The sequence below is a fragment of the Protopterus annectens genome, chromosome 1.part0, assembly GCF_019279795.1.
Source record: "Protopterus annectens isolate FY-2018-M chromosome 1.part0, PAN1.0, whole genome shotgun sequence".
Classification (NCBI taxonomy): Eukaryota; Metazoa; Chordata; order Ceratodontiformes; family Protopteridae; genus Protopterus; species Protopterus annectens.
Genome location: NC_056725.1, coordinates 1,018,323,974 through 1,018,336,592, shown reverse-complemented (window position 1 = coordinate 1,018,336,592; position 12,619 = coordinate 1,018,323,974). Strand labels below are relative to the sequence as shown.

Genomic DNA, 12,619 nt, shown 5'->3' with positions numbered 1-12,619 from the left:
CACAACTCCATGTAGAAAATGGGGGGGGGGGGGTTGGTTGATAATGACAGTGGTGAAGCAGACATTCATCCCATTTAGACAAAGATGTGTTAGCTGTGGATGAGCAAACCCTTTGCAAGTGTATGGCCAACTGTACTGCATTTTGCATTCAGGCATCAATCTAACATTTGGAAAAAGCTGTTTTCAGAGAACATTCTACAGCAGGCTTGGTGTTGCAAGTGTTTGCTTGTTTTCACTGCAAACATTTATGGTATGGACAATTGATCTTTGGTTTGTAGTTTTAGCACGTATTTATACTTTGACTGTTAGAGGAGTAAGGCCTATATTAGCAACTTTTGCTCTGTTCATAGGTTCATAGGTGTGTAGTAGGCTAACGGCCCTTATTGCTTGACCTTTTAATGTTTCTCTGGTTGAAGGCGCCACTTAAATCTGTCATGTTTTGGGATTCTTCCCAGCAATTACCTTTGGCAGAAGCTCTCTAAAATAAAATGTAACAAATGTGTACCTGCCATATGAGTTAGTGTCAATGAAGCCTTCTGTAGAGGTGCTTATTGTCCTTCCACCCCCCCCCCCCCCTTGTGTGAGTGGCCTTGCTGTCTAGCCTGTGCAGATGGACTTTGTTATAGGTTTGGTAATATATTATTTTATGTTCTTCTTTTTGTTTCTGTCCTGCAGATTGTGCTTTCTCATTTCATGGGGTCAAAGCAGATATTGCAAAAGCTGAATGCATTCTTGTATTCTGGCTTGGGACTTAATGATTTGTGCCAAGTAGATGCACGCATGCAAACACACACACACACACACACACACACACACATTACAAGTTGTGAATATCCAAAGAGGAAATCCTAGTTTTTGACCCACTGCTTGTTCATAGATCAGTTGGTATGGTGTGTATATATATTTGTTCTTTATAGAATTTTTCTTTAATAATAAACCCTTTTTAATCTTTTTAGGCAGCAGAACTGGAGACCATTTTTTAAAGAACCGTACTGTTGTTTTACAGGTTGACTGTGCACTGTCTTTGATTCGCCTTAGTAAGGAGAGAAATATTCCTGGTTTAGATGCTCTCTGTGAGGACCTTATTACACTTGAGACAATTGTGTATGAGGCACAAAGTGATATTACTCTGACTTTAAAAGAAATGCAGCAGATGAAGGACTTGGACAAGCTAAGGCTATTGATGAAAAATGTAGGTGATTTTTTTAATTATTTGCTATGCTTGCATGTTTTATGCACTGTTTCTTAGATACTGTAAGAGTTCTGAATGAATTTAACTGTCTTTCAGTTTCATTAAGGACTGGCCGCATGCAACACATTTTTTCTGTATGTATTTCGTGTAGAGATCATTGTAAAAAAAATGCAAAACATTTATGATAATTTAATGCAGTGGATGCAGTTTGTTTTATATTTTTGCAGCAGAACTGACGTGGCAAGGTATAATTCAGAAAAGCCTTGTCAAAAACTGTATATCAGTATATCTTCATGGGCCATCTGCAGTAAGCAAACACATGGGGGTGTGATGGCTTCTCATATGGCTATTATAAAAGTGTCAGGTCTCTATGCTTTAAATGGCATACCCCATTGGTCTGTGATCTTTGTTTATTCACCGGGATTAGGGAGATTTTTGCACCCCATTGATCCCTGTTTTCTTCTTGACTTTATTTATTTATTTATTTATCGGCATTTGTTTACTGGGAAAGTCCAAAGGAGCAGTGCTCTTTTTTCAGGTGAGGCCTGGGGAGAAAAGCTCCATTTTACAGAAAACATTGACTTCACTTGCATTGTTTCATCATTTACAGTCAGTTTCATTTATGAGCAACAGTTCCAGTATTCAAGCATCCTTGACATCAGTTACATCATACACAAACAGTTTTTGATAAAAATAACAGTTACATTTGGTTGTATATGAATACATTTTTAAATACAGGTAGGTATATAGAATGCAATATTATCAGTGTGTTTAGTTTTTCAGGTTTTATGTAAAAATATTTGCTGCTATAAAGACTTGTTCAAAATCCAGGACATAGGAAGTTACAATGAAGACCATCCCAAAGAAAGGAGGCGGAGGCATTTGAAAGTTAGAGACGATAGAGCAGTGTATAGTTTTAATAATATTACATTAAGTTTTTTGTAGCAGAGAGTTATGACACAAATTTATATAGCTATGTTAGAACAAGTGTAATCAGAAACGGTTCAGGTGCAGAGCCATTTATTTATCAGGAATTGCTACATTTCGCATTTAAAGCATTTCAGGTTGCACACTCTTGTTATATGGAATTGGATGATATTCTCCTGTTAGCTTATGTTACTTGTTTTAAACACCTTTATTAATATAGCAATAACCCATGCCTGGGTGTGGGTAATGCTGAATTTACTCACGGTTGGCGTGGTTTGGTCCCGAGGCCGAAGCCCGAGGTACCAAACAAAGCCAACCGTGGGTAAATACAGCATTACCCACACCCAGAAGTGGGTTATTGCTATTATACCATGACATTATTTAAGAAAAGAAACTATTACTTTTCTTAAATAATGGCATAGTGTAATGCCTGTTTACTGCCCTTCCGCAGATGTCTGGCATCCGCGGCAGTTATGATGTACTGCGTGCCTGCGCAGTACATCAGAGCTGTGGGCAAAAGCAACGGAGAAAGCAAGATCTCCGTTGCTTTTTTTTTTTACTGTTTCACTATGTTAAATGGGTTTAACATAGCGAGACAGCTTTAAAATAAGCAACGGAGATGTCCGTTGCTTATTTTAAAACTGTTTCGCTATGTTAAACCCATTTAACATAGCGAAACAGTAAAAAAAGCAACGGAGATCTTGCTTTCTCCGTTGCTTTTTTTTTAAAACCTGTCTCGCTATGTTAAATGGGTTTAGCATAGCGAGACAGCTTTAAAATAAGCAACGGAGATCTCCGTTGCTTATTTTAAAGCTGTCTTGCTATGTTAAACCCATTTAACATAGCGAGACAGTGTTTTAAAAGTAGAGTTATACTAATGGAAAAAAGTCCAGGCGACCGGACCTTTTTCCATTAGTATAACTCGATTTACAATGTGCATGCTGGCCAATCAGCGTGCCCATTTTGGGGGGGGTCATGGTATAATTATCACTTAAGACATAGGCATATGTATATTAATAGAAAAGAAAACAACCATAGTAACAGTTTTCGTATTCATGCAGTATACATTACATATATATTTTCTTTCTTTTTAACAATTGGTCAGTCCAGAATTACATAAATTGCTCAATTTCTACCTTCTGTTAAACCTTATTCCTCCTCCTGAACATTAATTCTGCATGTATTGTTTCTACATATTCCATTTATTTCTATGTAATTTGATCTTTCTATTGTCTAAAGATCCCACCCCTAATTTTTTAATTCCTTTACAATATTCAGTATTTCAGTTATAGCTGGTTTAGATTTTGATGATTTTCTAGCGATTGATTTTTTAACAGCCAGTGACATTAAACTTTATAAAGCCTTTCTGTGTGTAGGCAAGTGCACAAGTTAAGAGAATCATTTTCTTAGTTACAGCAGTATTCTCCACAAATATTTCTGACAGAATACTTCATAGGGCATTTCTAAAATCTGCCATCTTGTTAAACTCCCCAAAACATGATCTCTTGTTAATTTTCTTTTTTCTAATCTCCAGCATTTGCTGTATACCTGAAGAAATATTTCAGAAGTCTGCTTGAGGTATAAAAATGTCAATGCAAACACATATGAGTAAAGATCCTAAACTTTCCAGACTCTGTTACATACTTGGGAGCCGTACAGCTGTTCATTCAACCTTTGCTCCTTTGTAAATTGCTTTTCCAGTCTGTCTTCCGAGTGTTTTCTAATCTCCTCTGATTGATTTTCATACTTATCATGAAATATTTTGTATGTCTTATTGTTTATCCATTTTTAACAGCAGCTTCTGTTCCAGACTGACTAAAAACTCTGACAGAGCTGGTCTTTCTCTTAGCACTCCCCTATCCCTTTGTCTTTGCCTTTACTGTGATATCAGTCCATGATAGGGAAGACAGTCTCTGACCTGCAATGCAAACTTCTGCTTGGCCTTATCCCACCTGTTATATTTCCTTCTTTAGTTATTTGCTCCCAACACCTGATTCCTTTGTCACTTTTCTGTAGTAAGTTCCAGATCCCTCTTTTGCCTGTTTTCTATACCCGTACTTGCCAGATATCCCTATGGGTAAAATTTTCCATTTTCCATTCCTTTGTTGGCATAGTTCTTAGATTATTTTCTGCAACTTTATGAATATAATATTATGTAGGGTTTTTTTATTCTCATTAAGGATCTGCTTTCAAAATCATACTGTCTCCTTATTGCTCGAACTTCTCCTCTGTTTCACATCATCCCTTTCCACTTGGACTTATAAACTTCTGCTTGAATTTTGTGTATTGCATAGCTCTAAGCTATGCTTTCAAATCAAGTAATCCTAAACCACCTTGTTCTGTGGTGCAGAAATACGTATCCAACTTTACTTTTGCCTTGTTCCCCTCCCAAATAATAATAAATAAAATGTTGAAGGAATTTATTATCCCCAACTTCTCCTCTGGTTGGTAAAAATATGCCTGGTGTATAAAACTAACTGGACCATAACATTTTCACTGCTTGAATCTTACTATTCATATCCATAATCAACAGCTTCAATTTTCTCAGTTTTTGGATTAGCTTTTGTTTAGTCTCTCCCCACATATCCTTAGCTGCCATAACAAAATCCTTTTTAATCCATGCTCTTAAATATTACATCTTATTATGTCCCTATAAATATGAGTATTGTTGAATCATTTCAAGTGTGAGTGTATAGTTTACTTCTTGCTTTTGCCTTTGTTTTATATTCCTTATTTTATATCCTGAAAAGACTTGAAACTGTCTCAAAATGTCCCACACAACACCAAAATGTCCTTTTCTGGATTTATCAGTTACAAAATAATGTCATCAGAAAATAAAGCTAATTTTTCTTAATAACGAACAGATTTTCAGCACTACTGATTTCGTCTGAGAGAGTTGTAAATAATCTCGTGGCTTCCCTCTCACCTAAAAACTTGCCCTGCGATATTCATAAATCTTTACCACAATTTTTCGCTAATTAAACCAGTGCGTCTTATGCCGAGGTTGTAAAAATCACTGCATACCCTCCCAAAATAAGACAATTAAGTCTCAGCAAAAATTTGGCCACTAATTCACCGTATGCTTGCCTACCATAAAAAATCACCCTGAGCAAAAGCACTTAGAACCTACCACTCTGAACCACAGCAGCAACAGAATTGCTCTATGGGCAGTTGAATCTGTTGTCATGTACACTGACTCATCACTCACAAGTCTGGACAAAAGAGGGTTACAGTGAGTTTTCTTTTCAGCATCAAGATCTTAGCCTCTCAAGCACAAGAAAATTATAAATCCATCTTTAGCTCTGTTGCAAAACTAAGAAACAATACCTTACATTGTTCTGAACGTATTCATAATGGCACCTCCTATTCTGACCCAACAAACATTGCCAGTATCCTTGCAAACAAAATTTATTCCAACTTCACTCCCAAGACTTCTGTCCAAAATCCTGAATACTATACTTCCTCATTTTTCCCTAAAGATTATTTATTGAAAGTGCTAGCCAAGGCCAACAGTACTTACTCCTTGGGACCTGACATTGTACCTGGTTGTTAAACGTACCCTTGTATTTACCACAGCTAATTGCCAAAGGAGTATCATAATGATCTAAAGAGGTTATCACTCTTTATACTCAGCACTGGATGACCAGTTATCAAGTACAAATCCCTCTTCGGGTTGTATTGAACTAAATGTATCAAACTGTTAGAAAAAGCCCAATGATTCCTAACCAAAAAGATCTCAGGGAGGCTTGCAAGTGTTTATCCCTTTATTCAGCATCTGCAAGACTTTGAGGGGAGATCTTTGTCTCTTTTTCTATGCCATTAGAGACCCGGTTGTCCTGGACCTGCTGTAGTTCCACAAGTCCATTGGCTGCACCTGTTGTAAAATCAGGTTCCTAAATTTACACCAACAGATAACCACAACTCTGTGAAGGGACTGAAGTACAATCCATTGCCTCCCAAATCTATGGAATAAAATTCCCCTGCATGTTAATGAGTTTGACTATCTTTCTGTAAACATAACCTAAATGACTGGGTAGACATCCATAGATTTACTCTGAGATTGACTGGTATGGCCCTCCTTTAGAAAGGAGGTGTGGCCTGAGGGAAGGTACTGACAGGCCATAAGATTAAGTAGCCTGGGAATATTTGTAATATCTGAAGTTATAAAATGATCATTGTGACATAATTCATTCTAGGTGAACAAGTACATATGCATATGTACATATGTGTGTATATATGTGAACGTGTTTAAGTAATACACGTGTGTGTGTGTATATATATATATATATATATATATTTATATCTACGTGTGTGTGTGTTAGTGTGAGACTGGAAACCATTACTTTTTGTCATTGATAATTTAGTCAACTAAACAGATAGTCAACAGGTGTGTACAATTGTGTGAGACTGAACGATTTTTGGGGTAGGGGAAATATACCCTTTCACGATGAATTGTGCAATCTCTGAGTTAGTGTATATAAGTAGCAGGGGGTGGGGGAGGCACAGTCTCCTGCAGGGGGGCTTGCCCCCCTGCAAAAAATGATGTTTTAATTTTTTTTCAGGATTTATGTTGCGAGTTTGTTTACTAGCATATCAATGTGCATAGTTTTGCTCAATTTTTGACATTATGCATGTCAACATTTGTGCTGTTAGAGTAAAGTATGTTTATCCATAAATAGATATATTCATACACACACACACACAGAATATAGTCACATGATTTTTGATTGAAAACTTAAAATATTGAAACCCAAAAGTTTGAAAACTTAAAACATTAAAAACTGGAAATTACTCTTTCCCCAAGGTTGTGTTATCATGGAGTTGGTATATATAATTAGCAGGGGTGTGGGATGCTGAAACCATGAAAATTGTGAATTAAGGTAGCTGTTCCATACAAATGTAATATCTCCTCTATAACTACCACTCATTCACTTGGCTGTGAAATAGTTATGATCTACAGAATGGATATGGTGTCTGCAAATAATAGTCAAGCTGGACACCTGGTTTGGAAAATGCATAAATCTGATGGTTTCTTTTTCATTCTTTCTCATCAGTGGGTCTTGGATTCAATCCTCAGATCTGACTTGGCCAGATTTCCTAGACTTTGGATTCAACTCTCGAGCTCCTCCCTCTACCCATAATGCTCTAGTCCATTCCCACTGCCTCAGATCTCATTTGCTGCCATTGTGGTTAGATGTAGGTTCCAATCTCTTGAACGTAGTAAGTAGTTTCTCTTTCAGTAGTTACTAGTTAAATTGATATTATTCTTCTTAAAACTCATTGGTCTCTTTCTGTTCTGTATTCTCCTTCTTAGTGTTCACTGGTATTAGGTTTCCTTTTACACTTGTTTCTCTAATCACCTTTGAGTAGTCCTCGTACCATTGTTGGAACTACTTTCCTTACCTTTATAGGTATTTTCTTTAGGAGACCATAGCTGGTATTGTTTCTTTCCTTTTTTGTACCTTATAGCTACTGTTTAAGAAAAAGTAGTTGTTGTTGTTATTGTTTTTATTATTGTTTTTGTTCCCTGGCTTTCACCCTTCAGCCATGTCAGAGAAACTGACTGGTTTTAAAATGTGTACTTCTTGTGGGTATAATATTCCAAACTCTGATGCCCACAAGAAGTGCGTGTATTGTCTAGAACCAGACCATCTCAACACGGCCTGTTCTGTTTGTGTTACTTTTAATCCTGGAATGTTATCAGACAGTCGCAACAAACTAATTCTTAGGGGATTACTTACTGCTTCTTCAGGGCTCAAAACCCCTATAAAACACCCAAGGCCATTTCTTCAGATACCAGAAAGAAGTCTCCTATAAAGTCCCCAAGGGCTTCATCACAGCCATTAGAAAAAAAATAGAAAAATTTCTGATCCGACTTCCTTGGATCTGAAACCTCCTGGGCCTTCCTTGGATGCAAAAGGATCAGTTCCTATTACCATATCCCCCTTACCAGCTGCTTCTTCCTTGGAGCCCGTGGATCCAAGAACCAGTTCAGCTCATAGAAGCTGTATGCTAAAGTACACAGTGAAGCCTGTTTCCCCTTTATTGCCTACTCATCTATTGCATACTCTGAAGAAACACTCTCGACCCCCTTTCTTGTCATTTTCTAGGTCATCCAGAAGTCTGTCAGAGTTGGATGTGGCCAGGATGATGCATAAATTCCTCAGAGCTCAGATCCAGATGGGGGTTCTTCCAGTTCCTTCCCCTACTGGATCCATGAATGTACTTACTAATTCCCTTGTTTCTCCCTCTCTGATCTGACCCATGGTTTTGGAATCCCAGGATCTGAGATCTCTGAGAGTTTTGGCATCAGATCCGAGGATAATTCCTTCATCCACTCTGAAGATTTCCTTGATTGGCTGTGCTCTGATACCTTTGGATCAGAGCGAGTCTTGAAGCCAAGATGGTATCAGGTTAGAGGGGGTTGGGTTTGGCTCCATTTTTGTCAGATCTGTCCCTTCCTCTGAGAGCCTCAGCCATGGTCAGTTTGGTCTGATTCTCCTTTTGGGGCTTGGATCTGGGGTGGCCCCGACCTGTCTTGTTTGGACATTTCGGCAGCGAGGAGGGGGGAAGGGATTTCTCCTGGTTCCTTAGCATTCAAGGTGGTGGAAACAGTTTTCTCTATTCATAGAGAACCATCATGTCATGCTTCATATCTCATCCCCTTCACCTCACTGGCTCCAAGCTCTGAGTCTATCAAGCCTACACCATAGGGACAACCAGTTCTGATTAGTCTCTAGGCAGTTATACAAAAGGAGCTCCCTCTATCTTCCGATACCTCCCCTGAACATACAGAGGAGGTTCCTCCAAAGAAGACATGTCAGAAGAGACACACAGACTCACCAGTGGAGTCTGTCATGGAAGAGACTGATTTTAGTGAGGTGAGTCCCCCAGATCACCACCTGATGACATCTCCTGTGGAGATATTCTGGAAATCCTTAAACAGAAAGGCGGCTAGTCATCTCAAACTTCTTTTGAGGAATCAGTCTTCATGGAAGCTTTTGGTGCTGGACTATCTACGATGTTCTTCATGTTTCACTGTTGCAGTCATCACACTTGGGTTATCTGCCTGTAGGTAGCCCTCAGTCAACCTGAATACCAGAGTCTTAGGATTTCTGCGTCCAATGCTGTCGCTTCTTCCATGATGTCAGGTCATCAGGGGTATAAAACAGGCAGCCAACACCATTACATCAGTCTTTCTTGCCGAGGAGGTGCCCGAAGCAGAAGCAGTTCACAAGTGCCAGTCGGCCACTACCTGAAATTTTCATTTTCAAGTTTGTAATCCTGAAGTCTTCTAAAGCTAAGTACTCCATTGGGGATCCTTTTTTCTTCCTCTAACCATTGTTAGAAAAGGTTAACAATTATCTTGCCTGTGGAAAGCAAATACCTCACAGAGATTTTAATTTTTACTGCGTCACCTGTTTAGGCCCAGACCACGACGTCCGTCGATGTAGGTTTTGTGCTTTGTTTAATGCCCAAACCATTTGTCATCGCTCCATCTTTGTTGCTAAATCATTTCGCTCTCGTTCTCCGTATTCCAAAATGGCTTCCATAAGCCATCCGACTACCGATCTTTCGAAAAAACATAAAGATAAAGACAGAGACAGACCACATAGGTCCAAAACTGCCAATGATGCTTCTGTTAAGCTAGTCTCCAGTCCACTGATACTCCATGAGATGCCTTTGCAGCCCCTGATGCCCACTTCTACAGATTCTCAGGCCTCTGCTGAGACCCAATCGGAGTCCCATATGCCACAAGATGCTTCTTCGACTATGCAACCTGCAGATGTCTCTACCTTGGATGGTCAGGAGCCACTGTGCAGGCACCAGCTTCTGAGGGGTATATTCTGACCTACCGATGTTCGAATTAAACCAACGACTTCATTTTTAGCTAAAACTACAGAGTTTCTGAGGCCCAGAGTACGCACTATGCCTAGGAAATCGATGACCAAAGTGCATGCTCAAGCTCCCATACCACAAAAACAAATGCTTAGAATGGCTGAAGACCTTATTACCCTAATTAGGGGAAGCCAGACTTCCCCTGCTAAGAGACAAATAATTGAGTTTCATTCTGATTCTACAGACCAGGGGTCCAATGACTCTGACCCTTCTGATTATTAGGACATGCCCTTATCAATTAATGAAGATTCAGATGTAGAGGAATCCATCCCCTCTTCCTCCCCGCCAGAGGATTTTTCTTTTGATGAAACCCTGCATACTTTGAGAGCATCTCCACTGGGAATGCCAGGACTACCCTCAGTCCAAAAAAGAGACTCAGAGAATTTTAGAGTTCCCTCAGCACAGGCCTCTAGCTATACCCCTTCTCCTAGATGTTGTAGATGATGTTTTTATGGAATCCAGTCTTACTCCAGATACTTTACTCCTGGCTCCTAGGAAACCTGACAGGTGCTACAAAGTACCTGATTCCCACAAATTTCTCTTTAAGAATCCTACTGCGGATCTAGAGACCATTTCCCAGGGACCTAAAGGTATTAAGGCTACTACAGCCAAAAATCCTACCCCTTCAGACAGGGATTCCAGAGCTTTAGGCAGATGGGGTAAGAAGATATATACCTTTGCAACTCTTGCCATCAGGGAATTGAATTGCCAGTTTCACATGTTGAAGTACCAACAGCATATTATGGAAGTAATTAAATAAAAAATGGTGTTACTTCCAGATTGTGCAGAAAATAAAGATTTGCAAGAGTTAATGCATTCCGCAAACCAAGTTAATAAGCATACTTTGCAGTGTGGCTTTGATGCCTTAGAAGCATCTTGCAGGGCTGCAGTCACTGAGTCTGTACTGAGAAGGCATGCTTGGCTGAAGGAACAAGCCTTGCCAGATCATGTTAAATCCAAATTACTAGACGCTCCTTTAAATAAGGACTGTTTATTTGTCACAAAAGCAGAAGAGGTTCTTCAAAATTCTTACAAGTGCAGCCACCTAGATTCATTAGGCATTGGCCTTCTAAAAACTGGTCCTTTCCAGCCCCTTCCAGGCCTGCTCAGACCAAACCCAGGGGAAACAGGCCACCCAGACTACAGTCTCAGGGTATGCAGAGATATAAACAATGGAGTGCCCCCACCTCAAAAACAGGGAGTGGCAAGCAGCCCCCTTATGGAAAAAGTTCACAATGACATTTCAGTTCTCCTTCCCAGCCCTGCCCAACTACTTGTGCCCCTAGGAGAAAAACTTGCCCTTCATGCAAAAAACTGGATGTCCATTACTCAGGGCAGATGGGTTCTAAACATTGTATCCCAAGGGTACAGATTCTATTTCCATGCACTGCAACCCCAAGCGGGTTACCAGACCATCCTCCAAACCACTGGGCAGAGGCTCAAAAGCAAGTACCTTCCCTGCTCAATATCAAAGCTATTCAACCTGTTCCAGTAGAGAAAAGGGGGCAGGGTTTCTACTCCACACTTTTCCTGGTGCCCAGAAAAGAGGGCTCTTGGCACCCAATCCTGGATCTATCAACTCTCAACACCTTTATGGTGGTCCCAAAATTCAAGATGCTTACCCTGCAACAGCTTCTCCCTATGCTAGCCAAGGATGCCTGGTTAGTCACTCTAGACTTAAAAGAAGCTTATCTGCATATCCCCATAAGGGAGTCATGCAGAAAATATCTATGCTTCAGGGCAGGCTCTATGCACTGTCAGTCCTCTGCACTTCCCTTTGGCTTCTCTACTGCACCCAGAGTATTCACAAAGTACCTGGCTCCAGCCATTGCATACTGCAGGCAGAAAAATATCCAAATTTTCCCATACTTGAACGACTGCTTGATTCAGGTGGACAGACAGGAATTGCTACTTCAGCACCTGACATTTGTAAAAAGCCTTCTCACTTCATTGGGGTACACCATCAACGAAAAGAAATCACAACTGGTGCCCAGTCAAAATATTGCATTCCTGGGATCAAGCTTGGACACAACTTCCCAGATGGCATTTCTCACTTCGGAAAAACTGGTCTATCTGACAAACTACTTCAAACAAATGGCCACCAGAACCCAGCTATCTGCAAGAAAAATACTGCAAGCCCTGGGGTTCACGGCCTCATGTATTTTGCTAATTCCATATGCAAGACTGCATATGAGGAAACTTCAATGGTACTTAAAAAGTCTTTGGTGACAGCATTCTCAGGACCTGGAAACCATCATTCCAATCATACCTTGTCTAAGGGTAGAGTTACTTTGGTGGGCAGAAGCATGCAACCACAACAAGGGACTGCTTTTCACTCAACCCCTCGCCGCCCAAACCCTGACAGCAGATGCATCAGAGTATGTATGGGGGGCTCATATGGCAGGCAAATGCATTCAGGGCCACTGGAGCCCAGCCTAGATTCTCCTGCACATCAATCAAAAAGAGATGCTAGCTGTACAGAATGCTCTGACAGCCTTCAAATACCTAATCCTTCCAGGACAACTGCTTATAAAAACAGACAACACCACAGTTATGTGGTACATAAATAAGCAGGGAGGAACGCATTCTTACCCACTCTGA

The 12,619-nt window shown here is 40.1% G+C and overlaps 1 protein-coding gene across 1 annotated transcript in view; it reads left to right on the top strand.

Moving 5' to 3' along the window:
• Positions 1-12,619, top strand: part of NBAS (NBAS subunit of NRZ tethering complex) — a 3,380,746-nt gene that overhangs the window by 1,276,390 nt on the left and 2,091,737 nt on the right. The window contains exon 24 of the mRNA XM_044064792.1: positions 1,007-1,192. Within this exon, the coding sequence (XP_043920727.1) occupies positions 1,007-1,192 (186 nt within the window). The remainder of the gene's footprint in view (positions 1-1,006; positions 1,193-12,619) is intronic.